Raw genomic sequence first — 24,590 nt, forward strand, 5'->3', positions numbered from 1 at the left:
ATGTGAAAGGCTGAATCACGAACCGAATCTCACGGCAGGATGTCACCGACCAATTTGCAGCTCCGGTTCTCAGATTTAATAAATCAAAAAATCCAGTTTTAATAAACAGTTCAAATAGTATTTCACTAATTCCATTCGAATATACATAAACTCATTTTTAGTCGTTTTATTTTGGCATTTTACGCATTGTTTATCTGTTCAAACATAAGATAATAGTCAACTCTATTATTTTAAATCGGTGCAAATTTAGGTGTACACTTTAGGTCAAAACCAATCGCTAAATAATAATAATAATATTTCTAATATTTCTAATATTTCTACATAACATTTTATAGTACGCAAATAACATAAATATATTATTCAGAATCAGGCGCACGCTCAATAAAATTCAAATCATTAAATAAAGGAAATCCTTACAATGAATTTTCATTGACTTGGAGTTAGCCTTAAATTGAGCTTTGAGTACGCCAAAAATGTGATTTTTGGCATTTGATTTATATTTTTATTTGTTTTTGCACTATGAAACATCTAGCACAGCATAAAAACTGTATATATTACAATTTACAGAATTATATAAAATATATTTATACTTGTAATATATGCATATAATTGATATAGGTCTGCCTGCAGCTTTTTTTTTGTTACAACATTTATAAATTAATTATGCTATAATTTGTTATGCTTTAACATTTCGACGGTAAATTTAGTTGGGTTGAGTTTAAAATTTGTTTAGCTTGCGCTAATACCGTAAATATTTGAAAAATATGTGAATTTTAATGAAACCGGAGCGAACATTGATTTAGTGCGCTTTGCTTTTTGACTTTCTATGTGATGTGCCACCATTTTTATCAGCTCCAACGTTGCTCTGGCTGCCCACCGAAGAGGTGTTTAACACCTTAGGGCCATACGGTATTCTGAATAGATCGATGCGCAGATGCTGGCAAATTTCTAGACAAACCTGCGCACAGTAGCGCAGAAGATCCTGTGTGCCCCAGGCTAGCGTAAACCAAAGCAGCCAAATCTCTGGTACAATACAGTTAAAGTACTGATTCAGGAACAATAAAGCAGGACCCAGCAGCGACCAGTCCAGATACTCCATCTCCGCTTTGGTCATGTGCGCTATCTATATCGCAAGAGGAACACATTAATAGGATTTAAATTAAATGGATTTGGTTAAAAGCAAACCTTATATTTTGATGCTAATGTGCTAATTAGATATTGAAAACAAGTAAGAGGTTCTAGTCGGGAGCTCCCGACTAGGGGATACCCTGAACCCTCTTCTTCCAACATCAAATGTATATATATATTCTATTTTAGAAGCTATATGTCAAGTTTGGAGACTCTAGCTTTTATTATTTACCAAAATTGCCCAAAAAACAGGATATCGATATAGATTCTTATCGATTGCTTGGAAACGGAGTAAGTTATCGATTATCGGAAACAAACTCGATCTGCGCGGGAACTAGGAGCATCTACATCTAGAAAATTTCAAGTCTCTAGCTCTTATAGGTTCTGAGATCCTTGCGTTCATACATACGGACAGACGGACGGACAGACAGACGGACGGACAGACAGACGGACATGGCTAGATCGACACGGCTATTGATGCTGATCAAGAATATATATACTTTATGGGGTCGGAGATGCTTCCTTCTGCCTGTTACATACATTTGGATTTTGCACAAATACAATATACCCTTATACCCATTTTTAATGGGTTCAGGGTATAAAAAGTTAATTAAACGAAATAGCATTTATATTTATATAGTATATAATTAAGTTTTACACGTTCAGTTATTGTAAAAAAATGTATTTCAATTTATTATTTTCACTACTTTTGTTGAGTACAATCCGATTTGCTTCCCGAATCTGAACTAATTTATCTAACCCTTGCCGTCGCTTAGCAAACTTCGCTTTGAGAGAGCTTGACTCAAAATTGAGTGAAGTTTGAGCCGCGTCGGCAATTATGCGTGGGATAATGCTCTGGTGGGAACATTGACAGTGGCGAGATATTTAGGGTAAATTGTTTATGTCTACCAAAGGGGGACAGTTTGATCTTGACCAATGTCGATGTTATCACCAGGCTCTTTGTTTACAAGATTGTAAATGTTTATACTTGTGCTTATGTGCTAAGTTATATTAAAGGGTGGGTGCGACTATGGATATGTCACTCCCCCAACCATTGGAAAAGTGCCTGTCCTCAGGTGTTTAAGTTTAGATATAGTGTAACATTTTCTTCTTTTACAAGTAGTGTATCTTCTCTTATTGTAGGTGTTTCTTCTGCTTTTGGTTTCTTATATTTTATAATTAATTTCTTAGGTTTGCTTTTAAACTTATATCTTATATTATCTGGAATACATTGTTAATTTTTGTGTGTTCATTTATAATTTGTTTCGTTTGTACAAACGAAAGTGGTTCTAATTTTATAGCATCATTGCTTACGTAAATGCTTTGAGTATAATCTTACATATTGTTTGAAATTGAAATTCATTAATTTGCAGTAAACCATTAAAGATTTTTATTATATTGTTTCCTTCTATTGTTATTTTGTTATTTATACAATTATGGTTTAATATAGTTGTTGGTAAATTCCAAGTTAAAATTATTTGGTTCTACATGGTTGATTTTAAAATTTTGCAAAGTTTTAGTATATTGTTATTTGGTTTAAAATTCCTATCAAACATTTATTATTAATTAATTTTTTGTTTCTTTGCTATAAACTTTTTTGTCTTTGGTTAAAACATTTTTCATGAGATATTTTTGTCAAAATGTTATTATTATTATCCGGGTATGGAATTATTTTGAATAACGGGCTTTTTATTATTTCTCGAGGAATATGGGATATTATCAGTATTTCGTTTGTATCTGATTTAAACCAAGTGAAAGTTTTTGTATTCAACAATTTCTCAGAATTAACATGCAACAAATAGTCATGTTTTAGTCATTTCGGGTTAAAAATACCTAATCTTGTCAGCTGCATTCCCATCTCAATGTCTTCTATATATTCTGTAAAGTGTTGTAAGTTAAATATAAAGATATCTTATTTCTTTCCTTTTTGTTTCTCGTGATCTAGTTCGTTCATGATTTCAATCCCTTTCTTTTTAGCTTCTATTATGTGATTTAATTCGTTAACCTGAACGCCGTTTTCTGCTAAGCTGCTTATTTTTGTTCAATTTCTGTCTTGTCCTCTTGGTCTAATGTTCCAAATGACTATTTATATACTGTTCCCACTATGTTAACTAAACCCCTTTTGCTGCATTTGGCTATTTTTAAGCCGATTATTTCTCTGTTTAGTTTTTCTACTAATTACTCGATTTGTATGAGGTTTTTAAATTCTTTACTTTGTTCAATTAAGTTGTTAAAAGTTTTTTCGGTTTTTGTTATGTTAACCGTTAAACAGTGGAGTTCGTAATCTGTCGGCATGTCTATGGTTCTTGTTTTAAATATGAGATAGCCGTTATGGGCTTTAATAGGATTAATTTCAATGCTTTGTGCATTTATGTGGTTTACAGTTATTGATAGTAATATTATAATAATTAGTTTAAGCTGGTGCTTGTATGTTTTGATCGCTGTCTGTTGTTGACCTGTAATTCTTTTTCTTTTTATACCCTGAACCCATTAAAAATGGGTACAAAGGTATATTGTATTTGTGCAAAATCCAAATGTATGTAACAGGCAGAAGGAAGCATCTCCGACCCCATAAAGTATATATATTCTTGATCAGCATCAATAGCCGAGTCGATCCGTCCGTATGTATGAACGCAAGGATCTCAGAACCTATAAGAGCTATAGACTTGAAATTTTAGATGTAGATGCTCCTAGTTCCCGCGCAGATCGAGTTTGTTTCCGATAATCGATAACTTGCTCCGTTTCCAAGCAATCGATAAAAATCGGTATCGATATCCTGTTTTTGGGCAACTTTGGTAAATAATTCGACCTAGAGTCACCAAACTTGACATATAGCTTCTAAAATAGAATATGTATATGCATTTGATGTTGGAAGAAGAGGGTTCAGCGTATCCCCTAGTCGGGAGCTCCCGACTAGAAACCCTTAGTTGTTATTTCTATTAATGATGCAAATTTTGAATAGATAGCAATGCAAGACAAAAATTGTTAATCTCCTACTATGTAAAAATCCATTGCATATTTTCCTCGGACATTAGCGATTTCCGGAGTTATTTCGAAAGTTAATTTTGTATCCCTGTGTTCTGTTTTTGCGATGTTCCAAGTCTCACATTCGATTATTAGATTTGGAATTAAATTTTGATAATCTAGGAAATAGCGGGTTTTTTTGAACTAATTGATAGTTTTTTCAATTCCTGGATGTAATAATTCTTTGTGTTTTATTTTAATATTAATTCTTTGAATTCTGCGAATGTTTGAATATCTATTAATTTTTTACTAGTTTTCATTGCCTTAGTTGAATTATTCGGACTTATTATTTCTAAGTAGGCTTCTTGAAAAATTGGAAAGTCTGCTTCATTGTGGAAGTATAACACACTTTTCTTTGTGCATAAGTATTCTTTTATTAATTCTTTGGCATGCGCGTTAGTCATGTCTTTGTATGCAATTTGTATGTTGGTTTTATGAAAGTAATTCGTAACTTTTGTTTCGTTCTCGGTTCCTTTTTATACCCTTGCAGAGGGTATTATAATTTTGTCGTGAAATGTGTAACGCATAGAAGGAGACATCTCCGATCCCATAAAGTATATATATTCTTGATCAGCATCAACAGCCGAGTCGATATAGCCATGTCCGTCTGTCCGTCTGTCTGTTTCTATGCGAACTAGTCTCTCAGTTTTAAAGCTATCTTAATGAAACTTTGCAGCACTCGCTCTTTCTGTTGCACGCAGCACATATGTCAAAACCAGTTGGATCGGACCACTATTTCATATAGCTGCCATAGGAACGATCGGTCGAAAATTAAGTTGTTGTATGACAAAACATTTTTTATTTTCAAGATATCTTGACCAAACTCTATAATTATTAGTTTTACTGTACTCCTCGTATATATGCAAAATCCTATTATTACCGAACCACTATATCATATAGCTGCCACAGGAACGATCGTTCGTAAATTAAAAAGTAAACTGTCCTTTGTGAAATTCTCTGAGCATCTCTATGTGTTGTCTAACATCTCGGGTTAAATAAAGGTGTAGGATGTAATCGATCCTTTTAGTGAAAACGTTGAGATTTTCCGTTGATCCTTCAAAACTTGGCACCTGTCTCAGTTGTGAGAGGGCCTGGTTGAGGTGTTGTTCTGATAATTCCATGGGCATCTTAGTGTAATACACTTTTTTTTTTTTTGTGTTGGATGAATTTTTTTTTTTTTAATAGTTTTGAGTTTGTAGCTTTGAACTTTTAGTTCTTTAATTTTGCACTTTTATTTCTTTGCACTTTGTTTTTGTAATTTGTACATTTAATTTAGTTTATTGTTTGAATGTTTTTTTATACCCTAAACCCATTAAAAATGGGTATTATGGTATATTGTATTTGTGCAAAATCAAAATGTATGTAACAGACAGAAGGAAGCATCTCCGACCCCATAAAGTATACATATATATTCTTGATCAGCATCAATAGCCGAGTCGATCTACCCATGTCCGTCTGTCTGTCCGTCCGTCCGTCCGTCCTTCAGGGTATCCCCTAGTCGGGAGCTCCCGACTAGAACCCCTTACTTGTTTTAGTAGTTACAGATAGACATAAATGGCTACCATATTTGGCTACTTATAAATATATATATACTATGGGGTTGAAGATGTCTTCATCTATAGATTACACATTTCATAACATAAAATAAAATATAAAAAATGATTGTTTTTAGATTAAGATAAATTTACCACCAGCTTGTTGGTAATTTTGGCAGCCACCATGCCAAAAGCCAGAATAAAAACTGAAGCGTGCTCCGTAAAAATATTTTCCGGCGACTTTTGCGCTATCATCAGCGCGGGCAGCACTACAAGTGTCAGCGGTATACTAGGCGATAGAACACTGGTTCCCTTTGTATAGATGATAAATATAAAAAATATATTGTTTTATACAAATTTGGTGAATTCTTAACGATTGTGAGATTGCAAATTGTGACCGCTTTGTACGAGCTGCTGCCTTATATATGTGTGCATGGGCTAGCGTTCCAGGGGGCACATTTTGCAAATTCACAGCATTAGGTTGACCAAAAGCAACATTTATTTTGGGCTTTTTGTTTGTTGGGATTTACGTTATTTAATGGTCATTTTAATAATAACATTTTAATAACATGGTCTAGCGCTAATTTGTGGGTGTGAATGTTTGTTAGTAAATGTGAGCGGGTCTTTTGCTGTAGAAGCCAAGCCAACAATAAAGTAACAGTATTTATATAAAAATAAAGAAAGCAAGTCTGAAACCCCAAATGGCAAACAGTTAAAATAACATATGCATATTAAACGTGCATCATTAGGTATAAAAACAATACAACAAGAAACTTAAAAGTATGCAACATTTAGCTTCGGAGTGCCGAAGTTTATATACCCTTGTAGTCGTATGCGCAAATATTGTAATTAATCTGTGGCAAATAACTGAGTTCGAGTATGAGCGCTTTGTAATATACAAAAAAATGATTTTCAAATTAACGTAGTAACTAACAAAAACTTGCAAAAATGCATGATATATTTCTTTTGGAATTTTCATGTAAATGGGTGGTTACAATAGTTTTTGTCGTTTAACCAACCTACACCAATTATATAAAATTGCGTGAACACAGATAACCATCCAAAGTAATTGATGAACAGACAATTCCTAACCGGGACTTAATAAGTTTCTGACAATACCACCACCAACAATGCATAACACATTTTGCGACTTCATTATTATACCCTGTACAAGAGCATAAATTACATGACCATTTATATAAATCGAGAAATAATGACAAACACAATCGATATTTTAGCTACTTGTCTAGCGACCAAGCTAATTAGAATGCCTTCGTGTGGTTGTGCCATACAAAAATACAAAATCTTACTGCAACAGATGATCCATTCTTCCCACAGCCCTCGTTTAAAATGGATAAACTGAAGTCAACTCCACTGGCCATATAAAACGGCAAGCAGCGTGTTTCACACTCAAGATAAGGCATCTGATAAAATTCAAAATTTTTTTAATTGTTGTCAACTATTTTAAAAGTTTAAAAGAAGAAAAAAAATGCATTAATAGGAATATTAAAACATTTAATTTGATATAGATTTCGATGGAGAGTAATAAAATAAATATTAATGAAAAAAATATTAATACCAAATTTTTATCTAATAAATAGCCACAAATAATATACGTTTTAAAAGCAGTCTATTATTGCTGATTAAAATTAAAGCTACCAATAAACCTTAGAATAATAGTAAGAAAGCATAACTAGAAAATATTTCAATATTATTTCAATGTGGCTAATATGAATAATTACAAAATTTATTTTTAAATACTTTCTATTAACAATAAACACATATTCCATCGGAAGAATAAAGCAAGTTAAATTACTCAAAAGTTCATGCTGCCAGAGATATAATAAAATTAAACTTTTTACAATAGAACGAAATAAAATTAGTAAACCATATTAACATTTGCAAGTGAATTAAATGTTAGAGCCGTGTCCGTATGTCAATGTGTGGGAAATAAACTAATGGGTTAATCCAACATATGCTTTTAGTACGATTAGAAAATTCAATTTTAATTTTGTTTGAGTGTGCAACCCAATGATACTAAACTTAATAAATCGAACCGAAGAGCTTACAACGCAAAACAACAAATAAACATTCTATCTTAACGTCTCAAACATATTAGATTTTTATATAATAAGCATTTAGTAAACTTAATGCATTGTGAACTTAAGCCAAGTTATTAATGCTATTTGCATTTATCTTATTAGAACATAAGTAAATGACGAAATAATTATAATAATTGAAAAATTACACTTGCAATAATATAAAAGGCGTTTCTATAGTCTAAAATAGGCAATTAAAATTTAAAATATAACTTCTGAAAATCTCAATTTAAAACGAAATCAATATTATAAGGGGACTATTTATATAAAGATGGAAATATGAGCAACATGGCAATCCACCCAGATGGCTTACCTTCGTCAGCCAAATCTCGGGCCCCAGCACGGCCGAAACCAAATGTATAGCAATGATGGAGAATTGAGCCTCAGTTACATCGATGCGGCCGAAGCGCATCGTTCCAGACACATACGTCTGCCAGTGTGCGCAATAAAACAACGCAATGGCACAAAAGCACTGAAAATAACACATATCGAATTAAAAAATCCATTAAGTAATTCAAGTTAAGCGACTTACCTGAAAGAATAGCCAGTTTGGATAGTGACCCAGTTGACAGGATATGCACGCCGAAAGCGCCACAAATATAGTTGATATGGAATCACGGCCATAATTTTCATTGTTTTATTTACAAACATAATACTACTAATCTTGTCAAGGTGAATATTAGGCATGATTATCCATAAACTGTATCTCTGACCACAAAAGCAATGCATTTGGAGGCAACGGCCGTGGCTGTGGCGATAACAGCATAACAGATTGTCGATCCATGTCCACCTCGGTGCTTTAGAATAAAAATGGTGTACGTGTATTATCATAAAAATATTCCTTGACTCGCTGCTCGCGGGATTCGTGGCGCAATTCTTTACTGCGTTCCACTACGCCGCCACTTTTTGGCAAGAGGACAACATGGACGTTTGAAGGCACATCGCGCAGTAAATCATTATACAAACGCTCCAATACGAATATACACAAAAATATGGTCATATATTTCAAATTTCTAGAGTAAATGCGGTTAAACATACTTCGTTTATTGGCATCCAGACTCTGCAGTGTTACTTCAGCCATTTTCGAGACGACAGCATTGTAAAGCACGTTATTAGCACCAGGGGACTTGTGACCAAAATGATAAACTAGTGGCGCTGTCTTTGTAAATCCTTCCTCAACGCTGGCTGGTCGTTCAATAAGGATAGTGGCAACATTGCCGGAAATGGAGATGGCACCTTGGCCCACATCAAGATCTGCGTAAAGTGGTCGCCTGCCTACGCGTACTGCATAGTTTAACAGAATGCGGCACAGTGTGCTCTTTCCAACGTCCATAGGCCCTACGATCAATACAACAGGGCCGCGCTTGTCCCGTTCTTCGGCTTCGATGCGAAACTGCTCCAATGCTGCATGGCAGTTTATATATTGTACCATTGGTGTCTCTTTTGAGATATAGCACACATCCATTTTGCCTGACACGTGCAGCACGCAGCCTTGGTAGGTAAGCCACTTTGGCGCCAACACCGAACTCATATTTCTTTTTTTTCACCAGTTCGGTGCCAAAAAGCTCTGCAAAACCTGTGACGAGCTGAAATACGATTTAGAAATGTTACCCACGCCGAGTACAAAACTATTACAGCATACCGTAACAAGAACCTTGGCATCTTTCAAAACGTAGCTCGGAGTCTGCTTCCAAGACATATTCCCTGCTATGAGAATTATCTTCGGACATATCTGCTTTTAAGTGAATGTATCAAAAAGTAAACAGTGGAGGCACGCATACAAATTAACCAGATATTTCAATGAGACCGTTTCATCAAAATACTAAAATACTGCTCTTCTGGAATACAGACTTTAATTCAAATGTAAAATTACAAATAGTTGCGCCAGTTTTGTGCATTTATGTACATGCTATATAATTAAATATTAATATACTATTAAATTTGTATATAGATGTTTATTAATAAGTGTCTATATACCAATTTTTAATTTCATAGTAATTAGTGTTGTAAAATGAATGTTTTCATATGTTAGAGTTTTGCTGAACTATGCTCAAAAAGGCGGGAATTCGATTTTTGTGTATATTACAGCGAACCAAAGGCTATAAGTTCTTAAGTGTAGGCAATTTGTAATTTGAATTCATAATGCGACCACGCACTGTAAAGAGTTCAACTCAGAAAAAAAAGAAATCGGAATCGCATTTAGATAATGATGAGGATTCATATGAGGAAACTGCATTTCGAACACCAGATCGTGAAAACGAAACCGACTACGGATTGGAGTTTACTACAAGCCGTTTGGCTGAAATGAACACATCTCCACGTCGGTGCTCTACGCTACGCAAAAACATTCCAAAAGACCATCGTCGTGATCTAGACACATCCGAAGGCGACAGTGATTCAGAGAATCAGCCACCGGCAGTACGACAAACACCCCGAAAGCTGCCGCTAAAAACACCCGCAGCGAGTATGAGTAAGAAACATCAGCCGCCACTAACATCAAGACCTGGCTCGAGGCGCAAACAAAATAAACCGGAGCGTCGTATACAAAAATTGAACCGCGAAATTGAACGGTTACAAAAGCATCCAGGCTTTATGATACCGCGTTTACCTTTCGCGCGTTTGGTGCGCGAAATTATGATGAAATATACTTTAACGCCCTTTATGATAACTATGGGTGCCCTGGAGGCTATACACACCGCGACAGAAATGTACATAACCCAGCGCTTCCAGGATGCCTACTTACTGACCCAGTATCGCGGCCGTGTCACGTTAGAGGTGCGCGACATGGCGTTGGTGGCATATTTCTGCAAATCCTATGGTAATCTTTGAGATACATCGTTTATAATTTCACATATGTGTAACAATCATAATCATAATCATAGGTAATAAGTAAATAAAATATGCGAACTTTTAAAAAGTCACTACTTTTGTGTTGAGGTTCTAATTTGACGTGTTGTTCTGTTGTTCAGGCTGTAAACAGGTTTTTACCCGATTTGGATTTCCAATTCATTTTTAATGTGAATCGAACATTACCTCTGAACCGAACAATACTCACGAGGTGGGTAGAAAGTTAGCCAACATCAATATGAAGCATGTGAAAGGCTGAATCACGAACCGAATCTCACGGCAGGATGTCACCGACCAATTTGCAGCTCCGGTTCTCAGATTTAATAAATCAAAAAATCCAGTTTTAATAAACAGTTCAAATAGTATTTCACTAATTCCATTCGAATATACATAAACTCATTTTAGTCGTTTTATTTTGGCATTTTACGCATTGTTTATCTGTTCAAACATAAGATAATAGTCAACTCTATTATTTTAAATCGGTGCAAATTTAGGTGTACACTTTAGGTCAAAACCAATCGCTAAATAATAAACAATTTTGCTTTTTGAAATGAGTTACCATTTAGAATGTATATAGGCAATTTACATTCTTTACATATGTTACATACTTCAGAGTTGACATCCTTGCATACATACATACATACATACATACATACATACAATGTAATTATACCTAATTACTCAGTGAGTAAGAAATTAAGCGCTAATATTTCTACATAACATTTTATAGTACGCAAATAACATAAATATATTATTCAGAATCAGGCGCACGCTCAATAAAATTCAAATCATTAAATAAAGGAAATCCTTACAATGAATTTTCATTGACTTGGAGTTAGCCTTAAATTGAGCTTTGAGTACGCCAAAAATGTGATTTTTGGCATTTGATTTATATTTTTATTTGTTTTTGCACTATGAAACATCTAGCACAGCATAAAAACTGTATATATTACAATTTACAGAATTATATAAAATATATTTATACTTGTAATATATGCATATAATTGATATAGGTCTGCCTCCAGCTTTTTTTTTGTTACAACATTTATAAATTAATTATGCTATAATTTGTTATGCTTTAACATTTCGACGGTAAATTTAGTTGGGTTGAGTTTAAAATTTGTTTAGCTTGCGCTAATACCGTAAATATTTGAAAAATATGTGAATTTTAATGAAACCGGAGCGAACATTGATTTAGTGCGCTTTGCTTTTTGACTTTCTATGTGATGTGCCACCATTTTTATCAGCTCCAACGTTGCTCTGGCTGCCCACCGAAGAGGTGTTTAACACCTTAGGGCCATACGGTATTCTGAATAGATCGATGCGCAGATGCTGGCAAATTTCTAGACAAACCTGCGCACAGTAGCGCAGAAGATCCTGTGTGCCCCAGGCTAGCGTAAACCAAAGCAGCCAAATCTCTGGTACAATATAGATAAAGTACTGAACCTGAACCCTCTTCTTCCAACATCAAATGTATATATATTCTATTTTAGAAGCTATATGTCAAGTTTGGAGACTCTAGCTTTTATTATTTACCAAAATTGCCCAAAAAACAGGATATCGATATAGATTCTTATCGATTGCTTGGAAACGGAGTAAGTTATCGATTATCGGAAACAAACTCGATCTGCGCGGGAGCTAGGAGCATCTACATCTAGAAAATTTCAAGTCTCTAGCTCTTATAGGTTCTGAGATCCTTGCGTTCATACATACGGACAGACGGACGGACAGACAGACGGACGGACAGACAGACGGACATGGCTAGATCGACACGGCTATTGATGCTGATCAAGAATATATATACTTTATGGGGTCGGAGATGCTTCCTTCTGCCTGTTACATACATTTGGATTTTGCACAAATACAATAAACCCTTATACCCATTTTGAATGGGTTCAGGGTATAAAAAGTTAATTAAACGAAATAGCATTTATATAGTATATAATTAAGTTTTACACGTTCAGTTATTGTAAAAAAATATATTTCAATTTATTATTTTCACTACTTTTGTTGAGTACAATCCGATTTGCTTCCCGAATCTGAACTAATTTATCTAACCCTTGCCGTCGCTTAGCAAACTTCGCTTTGAGAGAGCTTGACTCAAAATTGAGTGAAGTTTGAGCCGCATCGGCAATTATGCGTGGGATAATGCTCTGGTGGGAACATTGACAGTGGCGAGATATTTAGGGTAAATTGTTTATGTCTACCAAAGGGGGACAGTTTGATCTTGACCAATGTCGATGTTATCACCAGGCTCTTTGTTTACAAGATTGTAAATGTTTATACTTGTGCTTATGTGCTAAGTTATATTAAAGGGTGGGTGCGACTATGGATATGTCACTCCCCCAACCATTGGAAAAGTGCCTGTCCTCAGGTGTTTAAGTTTAGATATAGTGTAACATTTTCTTCTTTTACAAGTAGTGTATCTTCTCTTATTGTAGGTGTTTCTTCTGCTTTTGGTTTCTTATATTTTATAATTAATTTCTTAGGTTTGCTTTTAAACTTATATCTTATATTATCTGGAATACATTGTTAATTTTTGTGTGTTCATTTATAATTTGTTTCGTTTGTACAAACGAAAGTGGTTCTAATTTTATAGCATCATTGCTTACGTAAATGCTTTGAGTATAATCTTACATATTGTTTGAAATTGAAATTCATTAATTTGCAGTAAACCATTAAAGATTTTTATTATATTGTTTCCTTCTATTGTTATTTTGTTATTTATACAATTATGGTTTAATATAGTTGTTGGTAAATTCCAAGTTAAAATTATTTGGTTCTACATGGTTGATTTTAAAATTTTGCAAAGTTTTAGTATATTGTTATTTGGTTTAAAATTCCTATCAAACATTTATTATTAATTAATTTTTTGTTTCTTTGCTATAAACTTTTTTGTCTTTGGTTAAAACATTTTTCATGAGATATTTTTGTCAAAATGTTATTATTATTATCCGGGTATGGAATTATTTTGAATAACGGGCTTTTTATTATTTCTCGAGGAATATGGGATATTATCAGTATTTCGTTTGTATCTGATTTAAACCAAGTGGAAGTTTTTGTATTCAACAATTTCTCAGAATTAACATGCAACAAATAGTCATGTTTTAGTCATTTCGGGTTAAAAATACCTAATCTTGTCAGCTGCATTCCCATCTCAATGTCTTCTATATATTCTGTAAAGTGTTGTAAGTTAAATATAAAGATATCTTATTTCTTTCCTTTTTGTTTCTCTTGATCTAGTTCGTTCATGATTTCAATCCCTTTCTTTTTAGCTTCTATTATGTGATTTAATTCGTTAACCTGAACGCCGTTTTCTGCTAAGCTGCTTATTTTTGTTCAATTTCTGTCTTGTCCTCTTGGTCTAATGTTCCAAATGACTATTTATATACTGTTCCCACTATGTTAACTAAACCCCTTTTGCTGCATTTGGCTATTTTTAAGCCGATTATTTCTCTGTTTAGTTTTTCTACTAATTACTCGATTTGTATGAGGTTTTTAAATTCTTTACTTTGTTCAATTAAGTTGTTAAAAGTTTTTTCGGTTTTTGTTATGTTAACCGTTAAACAGTGGAGTTCGTAATCTGTCGGCATGTCTATGGTTCTTGTTTTAAATATGAGATAGCCGTTATGGGCTTTAATAGGATTAATTTCAATGCTTTGTGCATTTATGTGGTTTACAGTTATTGATAGTAATATTATAATAATTAGTTTAAGCTGGTGCTTGTATGTTTTGATCGCTGTCTGTTGTTGACCTGTAATTCTTTTTCTTTTTATACCCTGAACCCATTAAAAATGGGTACAAAGGTATATTGTATTTGTGCAAAATCCAAATGTATGTAACAGGCAGAAGGAAGCATCTCCGACCCCATAAAGTATATATATTCTTGATCAGCATCAATAGCCGAGTCGATCCGTCCGTATGTATGAACGCAAGGATCTCAGAACCTATAAGAGCTATAGACTTGAAATTTTAGATGTAGATGCTCCTAGTTCCCGCGCAGATCGAGTTTGTTTCCGATAATCGATAACTTGCTCCGTTTCCAAGCAATCGATAAAAATCGGTATCGATATCCTGTTTTTGGGCAACTTTGGTAAATAATTCGACCTAGAGTCACCAAACTTGACATATAGCTTCTAAAATAGAATATGTATATGCATTTGATGTTGGAAGAAGAGGGTTCAGCGTATCCCCTAGTCGGGAGCTCCCGACTAGAAACCCTTAGTTGTTATTTCTATTAATGATGCAAATTTTGAATAGATAGCAATGCAAGACAAAAATTGTTAATCTCCTACTATGTAAAAATCCATTGCATATTTTCCTCGGACATTAGCGATTTCCGGAGTTATTTCGAAAGTTAATTTTGTATCCCTGTGTTCTGTTTTTGCGATGTTCCAAGTCTCACATTCGATTATTAGATTTGGAATTAAATTTTGATAATCTAGGAAATAGCGGGTTTTTTTGAACTAATTGATAGTTTTTTCAATTCCTGGATGTAATAATTCTTTGTGTTTTATTTTAATATTAATTCTTTGAATTCTGCGAATGTTTGAATATCTATTAATTTTTTACTAGTTTTCATTGCCTTAGTTGAATTATTCGGACTTATTATTTCTAAGTAGGCTTCTTGAAAAATTGGAAAGTCTGCTTCATTGTGGAAGTATAACACACTTTTCTTTGTGCATAAGTATTCTTTTATTAATTCTTTGGCATGCGCGTTAGTCATGTCTTTGTATGCAATTTGTATGTTGGTTTTATGAAAGTAATTCGTAACTTTTGTTTCGTTCTCGGTTCCTTTTTATACCCTTGCAGAGGGTATTATAATTTTGTCGTGAAATGTGTAACGCATAGAAGGAGACATCTCCGATCCCATAAAGTATATATATTCTTGATCAGCATCAACAGCCGAGTCGATATAGCCATGTCCGTCTGTCCGTCTGTCTGTTTCTATGCGAACTAGTCTCTCAGTTTTAAAGCTATCTTAATGAAACTTTGCAGCACTCGCTCTTTCTGTTGCACGCAGCACATATGTCAAAACCAGTTGGATCGGACCACTATTTCATATAGCTGCCATAGGAACGATCGGTCGAAAATTAAGTTGTTGTATGACAAAACATTTTTTATTTTCAAGATATCTTGACCAAACTCTATAATTATTAGTTTTACTGTACTCCTCGTATATATGCAAAATCCTATTATTACCGGACCACTATATCATATAGCTGCCACAGGAACGATCGGTCGTAAATTAAAAAGTAAACTGTCCTTTGTGAAATTCTCTGAGCATCTCCAGTGACTTGCAATTCGATGGCTCCGTATAAAATGCTGTGTTGTCTAACATCTCGGGTTAAATAAAGGTGTAGGATGTAATCGATCCTTTTAGTGAAAACGTTGAGATTTTCCGTTGATCCTTCAAAACTTGGCACCTGTCTCAGTTGTGAGAGGGCCTGGTTGAGGTGTTGTTCTGATAATTCCATGGGCATCTTAGTGTAATACACTTTTTTTTTTTTTTGTGTTGGATGAATTTTTTTTTTTTTAATAGTTTTGAGTTTGTAGCTTTGAACTTTTAGTTCTTTAATTTTGCACTTTTATTTCTTTGCACTTTGTTTTTGTAATTTGTACATTTAATTTAGTTTATTGTTTGAATGTTTTTTTATACCCTAAACCCATTAAAAATGGGTATTATGGTATATTGTATTTGTGCAAAATCAAAATGTATGTAACAGACAGAAGGAAGCATCTCCGACCCCATAAAGTATACATATATATTCTTGATCAGCATCAATAGCCGAGTCGATCTACCCATGTCCGTCTGTCTGTCCGTCCGTCCGTCCGTCCTTCAGGGTATCCCCTAGTCGGGAGCTCCCGACTAGAACCCCTTACTTGTTTTAGTAGTTACAGATAGACATAAATGGCTACCATATTTGGCTACTTATAAATATATATATACTATGGGGTTGAAGATGTCTTCATCTATAGATTACACATTTCATAACATAAAATAAAATATAAAAAATGATTGTTTTTAGATTAAGATAAATTTACCACCAGCTTGTTGGTAATTTTGGCAGCCACCATGCCAAAAGCCAGAATAAAAACTGAAGCGTGCTCCGTAAAAATATTTTCCGGCGACTTTTGCGCTATCATCAGCGCGGGCAGCACTACAAGTGTCAGCGGTATACTAGGCGATAGAACACTGGTTCCCTTTGTATAGATGATAAATATAAAAAATATATTGTTTTATACAAATTTGGTGAATTCTTAACGATTGTGAGATTGCAAATTGTGACCGCTTTGTACGAGCTGCTGCCTTATATATGTGTGCATGGGCTAGCGTTCCAGGGGGCACATTTTGCAAATTCACAGCATTAGGTTGACCAAAAGCAACATTTATTTTGGGCTTTTTGTTTGTTGGGATTTACGTTATTTAATGGTCATTTTAATAATAACATTTTAATAACATGGTCTAGCGCTAATTTGTGGGTGTGAATGTTTGTTAGTAAATGTGAGCGGGTCTTTTGCTGTAGAAGCCAAGCCAACAATAAAGTAACAGTATTTATATAAAAATAAAGAAAGCAAGTCTGAAACCCCAAATGGCAAACAGTTAAAATAACATATGCATATTAAACGTGCATCATTAGGTATAAAAACAATACAACAAGAAACTTAAAAGTATGCAACATTTAGCTTCGGAGTGCCGAAGTTTATATACCCTTGTAGTCGTATGCGCAAATATTGTAATTAATCTGTGGCAAATAACTGAGTTCGAGTATGAGCGCTTTGTAATATACAAAAAAATGATTTTCAAATTAACGTAGTAACTAACAAAAACTTGCAAAAATGCATGATATATTTCTTTTGGAATTTTCATGTAAATGGGTGGTTACAATAGTTTTTGTCGTTTAACCAACCTACACCAATTATATAAAATTGCGTGAACACAGATAACCATCCAAAGTAATTGATGAACAGACAATTCCTAACCGGGACTTAATAAGTTTCTGACAATACCACCACCAACAATGCATAACACATTTTGCGACTTCATTATTATACCCTGTACAAGAGCATAAATTACATGACCATTTATATAAATCGAGAAATAATGACAAACACAATCGATATTTTAGCTACTTGTCTAGCGACCAAGCTAATTAGAATGCCTTCGTGTGGTTGTGCCATACAAAAATACAAAATCTTACTGCAACAGATGATCCATTCTTCCCACAGCCCTCGTTTAAAATGGATAAACTGAAGTCAACTCCACTGGCCATATAAAACGGCAAGCAGCGTGTTTCACACTCAAGATAAGGCATCTGATAAAATTCAAAATTTTTTTAATTGTTGTCAACTATTTTAAAAGTTTAAAAGAAGAAAAAAAATGCATTAATAGGAATATTAAAACATTTAATTTGATATAGATTTCGATGGAGAGTAATAAAATAAATATTAATGAAAAAAATATTAATACCAAATTTTTATCTAATAAATAGCCACAAATAATATACGTTTTAAAAGCAGTCTATTATTGCTGATTAAAATTAAAGCTACCAATAAACCTTAGAATAATAGTAAGAAAGCATAACTAGAAAATATTTCAATATTATTTCAATGTGGCTAATATGAATAATTACAAAATTTATTTTTAAATACTTTCTATTAACAATAAACACATATTCCATCGGAAGAATAAAGCAAGTTAAATTACTCAAAAGTTCATGCTGCCAGAGATATAATAAAATTAAACTTTTTACAATAGAACGAAATAAAATTAGTAAACCATATTAACATTTGCAAGTGAATTAAATGTTAGAGCCGTGTCCGTATGTCAATGTGTGGGAAATAAACTAATGGGTTAATCCAACATATGCTTTTAGTACGATTAGAAAATTCAATTTTAATTTTGTTTGAGTGTGCAACCCAATGATACTAAACTTAATAAATCGAACCGAAGAGCTTACAACGCAAAACAACAAATAAACATTCTATCTTAACGTCTCAAACATATTAGATTTTTATATAATAAGCATTTAGTAAACTTAATGCATTGTGAACTTAAGCCAAGTTATTAATGCTATTTGCATTTATCTTATTAGAACATAAGTAAATGACGAAATAATTATAATAATTGAAAAATTACACTTGCAATAATATAAAAGGCGTTTCTATAGTCTAAAATAGGCAATTAAAATTTAAAATATAACTTCTGAAAATCTCAATTTAAAACGAAATCAATATTATAAGGGGACTATTTATATAAATATGGAAATATGAGCAACATGGCAATCCACCCAGATGGCTTACCTTCGTCAGCCAAATCTCGGGCCCCAGCACGGCCGAAACCAAATGTATAGCAATGATGGAGAATTGAGCCTCAGTTACATCGATGCGGCCGAAGCGCATCGTTCCAGACACATACGTCTGCCAGTGTGCGCAATAAAACAACGCAATGGCACAAAAGCACTGAAAATAACACATATCGAATTAAAAAATCCATTAAGTAATTCAAGTTAAGCGACTTACCTGAAAGAATAGCCAGTTTGGATAGTGACCCAGTTGACAGGATATGCACGCCGAAAGCGCCACAAATATAGTTGATATGGAATCACGGCCATAATTTTCATTGTTTTATTTACAAACATAATACTACTAATCTTGTCAAGGTGAATATTAGGCATGATTATCCATAAACTGTATCTCTGACCACAAAAGCAATGCATTTGGAGGCAACGGCCGTGGCTGTGGCGATAACAGCATAACAGATTGTCGATCCATGTCCACCTCGGTGCTTTAGAATAAAAATGGTGTACGTGTATTATCATAAAAATATTCCTTGACTCGCTGCTCGCGGGATTCGTGGCGCAATTCTTTACTGCGTTCCACTACGCCGCCACTTTTTGGCAAGAGGACAACATGGACGTTTGAAGGCACATCGCGCAGTAAATCATTATACAAACGCTCCAATACGAATATACACAAAAATATGGTCATATATTTCAAATTTCTAGAGTAAATGCGGTTAAACATACTTCGTTTATTGGCATCCAGACTCTGCAGTGTTACTTCAGCCATTTTCGAGACGACAGCATTGTAAAGCACGTTATTAGCACCAGGGGACTTGTGACCAAAATGATAAACTAGTGGCGCTGTCTTTGTAAATCCTTCCTCAACGCTGGCTGGTCGTTCAATAAGGATAGTGGCAACATTGCCGGAAATGGAGATGGCACCTTGGCCCACATCAAGATCTGCGTAAAGTGGTCGCCTGCCTACGCGTACTGCATAGTTTAACAGAATGCGGCACAGTGTGCTCTTTCCAACGTCCATAGGCCCTACGATCAATACAACAGGGCCGCGCTTGTCCCGTTCTTCGGCTTCGATGCGAAACTGCTCCAATGCTGCATGGCAGTTTATATATTGTACCATTGGTGTCTCTTTTGAGATATAGCACACATCCATTTTGCCTGACACGTGCAGCACGCAGCCTTGGTAGGTAAGCCACTTTGGCGCCAACACCGAACTCATATTTCTTTTTTTTCACCAGTTCGGTGCCAAAAAGCTCTGCAAAACCTGTGACGAGCTGAAATACGATTTAGAAATGTTACCCACGCCGAGTACAAAACTATTACAGCATACCGTAACAAGAACCTTGGCATCTTTTTGCTCGATTTCAAAACGTAGCTCGGAGTCTGCTTCCAAGACATATTCCCTGCTATGAGAATTATCTTCGGACATATCTGCTTTTAAGTGAATGTATCAAAAAGTAAACAGTGGAGGCACGCATACAAATTAACCAGATATTTCAATGAGACCGTTTCATCAAAATACTAAAATACTGCTCTTCTGGAATACAGACTTTAATTCAAATGTAAAATTACAAATAGTTGCGCCAGTTTTGTGCATTTATGTACATGCTATATAATTAAATATTAATATACTATTAAATTTGTATATAGATGTTTATTAATAAGTGTCTATATACCAATTTTTAATTTCATAGTAATTAGTGTTGTAAAATGAATGTTTTCATATGTTAGAGTTTTGCTGAACTATGCTCAAAAAGGCGGGAATTAGATTTTTGTGTATATTACAGCGAACCAAAGGCTATAAGTTCTTAAGTGTAGGCAATTTGTAATTTGAATTCATAATGCGACCACGCACTGTAAAGAGTTCAACTCAGAAAAAGAAGAAATCGGAATCGCATTTAGATAATGATGAGGATTCATATGAGGAAACTGCATTTCGAACACCAGATCGTGAAAACGAAACCGACTACGGATTGGAGTTTACTACAAGCCGTTTGGCTGAAATGAACACATCTCCACGTCGGTGCTCTACGCTACGCAAAAACGTTCCAAAAGACCATCGTCGTGATCTAGACACATCCGAAGGCGACAGTGATTCAGAGAATCAGCCACCGGCAGTACGACAAACACCCCGAAAGCTGCCGCTAAAAACACCCGCAGCGAGTATGAGTAAGAAACATCAGCCGCCACTAACATCAAGACCTGGCTCGAGGCGCAAACAAAATAAACCGGAGCGTCGTATACAAAAATTGAACCGCGAAATTGAACGGTTACAAAAGCATCCAGGCTTTATGATACCGCGTTTACCTTTCGCGCGTTTGGTGCGCGAAATTATGATGAAATATACTTTAACGCCCTTTATGATAACTATGGGTGCCCTGGAGGCTATACACACCGCGACAGAAATGTACATAACCCAGCGCTTCCAGGATGCCTACTTACTGACCCAGTATCGCGGCCGTGTCACGTTAGAGGTGCGCGACATGGCGTTGGTGGCATATTTCTGCAAATCCTATGGTAATCTTTGAGATACATCGTTTATAATTTCACATATGTGTAACAATCATAATCATAATCATAGGTAATAAGTAAATAAAATATGCGAACTTTTAAAAAGTCACTACTTTTGTGTTGAGGTTCTAATTTGACGTGTTGTTCTGTTGTTCAGGCTGTAAACAGGTTTTTACCCGATTTGGATTTCCAATTCATTTTTAATGTGAATCGAACATTACCTCTGAACCGAACAATACTCACGAGGTGGGTAGAAAGTTAGCCAACATCAATATGAAGCATGTGAAAGGCTGAATCACGAACCGAATCTCACGGCAGGATGTCACCGACCAATTTGCAGCTCCGGTTCTCAGATTTAATAAATCAAAAAATCCAGTTTTAATAAACAGTTCAAATAGTATTTCACTAATTCCATTCGAATATACATAAACTCATTTTAGTCGTTTTATTTTGGCATTTTACGCATTGTTTATCTGTTCAAACATAAGATAATAGTCAACTCTATTATTTTAAATCGGTGCAAATTTAGGTGTACACTTTAGGTCAAAACCAATCGCTAAATAATAAACAATTTTGCTTTTTGAAATGAGTTACCATTTAGAATGTATATAGGCAATTTACATTCTTTACATATGTTACATACTTCAGAGTTGACATCCTTGCATACATACATACATACATACAATGTAATTATACCTAATTACTCAGTGAGTAAGAAATTAAGCGCTAATATTTCTACATAACATTTTATAGTACGCAAATAACATAAATATATTATGCAGAATCAGGCGCACGCTCAATAAAATTCAAATCATTAAATAAAGGAAATCCTTACAATGAATTTTCATTGACTTGGAGTTAGCCTTAAATTGAGCTTTGAGTACGCCAAAAATGTGATTTTTGGCTAATGTGCTAATTAGATATTGAGCAAAAGTTAATTAAACGAAATAGCATATATATTTATATAGTATATATATATATCTTATAGTCTCTATGATTTTAAAGAGACACACAGAATATTGAAACGGCTAGCCTGTCCATCTAGAATGTATATATAGCCTTTTATCATTACACAATAAACATCGTTACAATATCTATGTCTTCGGCACGCGACATAAAGATTACGCATTTGCAGATATACAATTTGCAGTTCCTATGGCAGCTATATGATAAGTGGTTCGATCCGCCCGATTCGAACGTATGGACTGCCTGCAACTGCCGTTGCAAAACGATAAGAAATAGCTTCAAAATTGACGGACAGACAGACATAAATGGCTACCATATTTGGCTACTTATAAATATGTATACAATATGGGGTTGAAGATGTCTTCATCTATAGATTACACATTTCATAACATAATATAAAATATAAAAAATGATTGTTTTTAGATTAAGATAAATTTACCACCAGCTTGTTGGTAATTTTGGCAGCCACCATTCCAAAAGCCAGAATAAAAACTGAAGCGTGCTCCGTAAAAATATTTTCCGGCGACTTTTGCGCTATCATCAGCGCGGGCAGCACTACAAGTGTCAGCGGTATACTAGGCGATAGAACACTGGTTCCCTTTGTATAGATGATAAATATAAAAAATATATTGTTTTATACAAATTTGGTGAATTCTTAACGATTGTGAGATTGCAAATTGTGACCGCTTTGTACGAGCTGCTGCCTTATATATGTGTGCATGGGCTAGCGTTCCAGGGGGCACATTTTGCAAATTCACAGCATTAGGTTGACCAAAAGCAACATTTATTTTGGGCTTTTTGTTTGTTGGGATTTACGTTATTTAATGGTCATTTTAATAATAACATTTTAATAACATGGTCTAGCGCTAATTTGTGGGTGTGAATGTTTGTTAGTAAATGTGAGCGGGTCTTTTGCTGTAGAAGCCAAGCCAACAATAAAGTAACAGTATTTATATAAAAATAAAGAAAGCAAGTCTGAAACCCCAAATGGCAAACAGTTAAAATAACATATGCATATTAAACGTGCATCATTAGGTATAAAAACAATACAACAAGAAACTTAAAAGTATGCAACATTTAGCTTCGGAGTGCCGAAGTTTATATACCCTTGTAGTCGTATGCGCAAATATTGTAATTAATCTGTGGCAAATAACTGAGTTCGAGTATGAGCGCTTTGTAATATACAAAAAAATGATTTTCAAATTAACGTAGTAACTAACAAAAACTTGCAAAAATGCATGATATATTTCTTTTGGAATTTTCATGTAAATGGGTGGTTACAATAGTTTTTGTCGTTTAACCAACCTACACCAATTATATAAAATTGCGTGAACACAGATAACCATCCAAAGTAATTGATGAACAGACAATTCCTAACCGGGACTTAATAAGTTTCTGACAATACCACCACCAACAATGCATAACACATTTTGCGACTTCATTATTATACCCTGTACAAGAGCATAAATTACATGACCATTTATATAAATCGAGAAATAATGACAAACACAATCGATATTTTAGCTACTTGTCTAGCGACCAAGCTAATTAGAATGCCTTCGTGTGGTTGTGCCATACAAAAATACAAAATCTTACTGCAACAGATGATCCATTCTTCCCACAGCCCTCGTTTAAAATGGATAAACTGAAGTCAACTCCACTGGCCATATAAAACGGCAAGCAGCGTGTTTCACACTCAAGATAAGGCATCTGATAAAATTCAAAATTTTTTTAATTGTTGTCAACTATTTTAAAAGTTTAAAAGAAGAAAAAAAATGCATTAATAGGAATATTAAAACATTTAATTTGATATAGATTTCGATGGAGAGTAATAAAATAAATATTAATGAAAAAAATATTAATACCAAATTTTTATCTAATAAATAGCCACAAATAATATACGTTTTAAAAGCAGTCTATTATTGCTGATTAAAATTAAAGCTACCAATAAACCTTAGAATAATAGTAAGAAAGCATAACTAGAAAATATTTCAATATTATTTCAATGTGGCTAATATGAATAATTACAAAATTTATTTTTAAATACTTTCTATTAACAATAAACACATATTCCATCGGAAGAATAAAGCAAGTTAAATTACTCAAAAGTTCATGCTGCCAGAGATATAATAAAATTAAACTTTTTACAATAGAACGAAATAAAATTAGTAAACCAT

General features: G+C 34.2%; 5 protein-coding genes and 1 pseudogene across 8 annotated transcripts; 2 read left to right on the forward strand and 4 right to left on the reverse strand.

Moving 5' to 3' along the window:
- Positions 1 to 604: 604 nt before the first annotated feature.
- LOC115760468 (cholinephosphotransferase 1-like) lies at positions 605 to 8,541 on the reverse strand. 4 transcript variants are annotated; one of them, XM_030701794.1, is made up of 5 exons: positions 8,319 to 8,541; positions 8,100 to 8,258; positions 6,998 to 7,111; positions 5,841 to 5,999; positions 624 to 1,123 (listed from the first exon to the last, which is right to left on the reverse strand). In XM_030701794.1, the coding sequence occupies exons 2-5, from the start codon at positions 8,196 to 8,198 to the stop codon at positions 800 to 802; spliced, it is 696 nt and encodes a 231-aa protein (XP_030557654.1). In that variant the 5' UTR covers positions 8,199 to 8,258; positions 8,319 to 8,541; the 3' UTR covers positions 624 to 799. The 4 variants fall into 4 exon arrangements, with proteins under 4 accessions (XP_030557655.1, XP_030557654.1, XP_030557656.1 ...); XM_030701795.1 differs by lacking the exon at positions 8,319 to 8,541 and having other exon boundaries at positions 605 to 1,123; positions 6,998 to 7,146; positions 8,100 to 8,179; XM_030701796.1 differs by lacking the exon at positions 5,841 to 5,999 and having other exon boundaries at positions 8,319 to 8,539.
- A 24-nt stretch (positions 8,542 to 8,565) lies between these two features.
- On the reverse strand, positions 8,566 to 10,839 carry LOC115760462 (annotated as a pseudogene).
- Positions 9,811 to 10,615, forward strand: LOC115760435 (histone H3-like centromeric protein cid). The gene has a single exon (XM_030701748.1). The coding sequence runs from the start codon at positions 9,929 to 9,931 to the stop codon at positions 10,613 to 10,615; it is 687 nt and encodes a 228-aa protein (XP_030557608.1). The 5' UTR covers positions 9,811 to 9,928.
- A 202-nt stretch (positions 10,840 to 11,041) lies between the features above and the next one.
- LOC115760473 (cholinephosphotransferase 1-like) lies at positions 11,042 to 19,246 on the reverse strand. Its single transcript, XM_030701803.1, has 5 exons — positions 19,157 to 19,246; positions 18,938 to 19,096; positions 17,836 to 17,949; positions 16,679 to 16,837; positions 11,042 to 11,071 (listed from the first exon to the last, which is right to left on the reverse strand). Exons 2-5 carry the CDS (start codon positions 19,034 to 19,036, stop codon positions 11,057 to 11,059), a joined length of 387 nt encoding a protein of 128 aa, XP_030557663.1. The 5' UTR covers positions 19,037 to 19,096; positions 19,157 to 19,246; the 3' UTR covers positions 11,042 to 11,056.
- Positions 19,247 to 19,403: 157 nt separating this feature from the next.
- LOC115760461 (protein CLP1 homolog) lies at positions 19,404 to 21,688 on the reverse strand. The gene is given in 4 exon segments (XM_030701787.1): positions 19,404 to 20,126; positions 20,128 to 20,210; positions 20,267 to 20,367; positions 21,669 to 21,688. Coding segments are annotated over 3 exon segments (885 nt in total). The 5' UTR covers positions 20,366 to 20,367; positions 21,669 to 21,688; the 3' UTR covers positions 19,404 to 19,423.
- LOC115760436 (histone H3-like centromeric protein cid) lies at positions 20,657 to 21,464 on the forward strand. The gene has a single exon (XM_030701749.1). The coding sequence runs from the start codon at positions 20,778 to 20,780 to the stop codon at positions 21,462 to 21,464; it is 687 nt and encodes a 228-aa protein (XP_030557609.1). The 5' UTR covers positions 20,657 to 20,777.
- Positions 21,689 to 24,590: the final 2,902 nt, after the last annotated feature.

Source organism: Drosophila novamexicana, unplaced genomic scaffold (assembly GCF_003285875.2).
Source record: "Drosophila novamexicana strain 15010-1031.04,08,12 unplaced genomic scaffold, DnovRS2.1 tig00000458-arrow-arrow-pilon, whole genome shotgun sequence".
NCBI lineage: Eukaryota > Metazoa > Arthropoda > Insecta > Diptera > Drosophilidae > Drosophila > Drosophila novamexicana.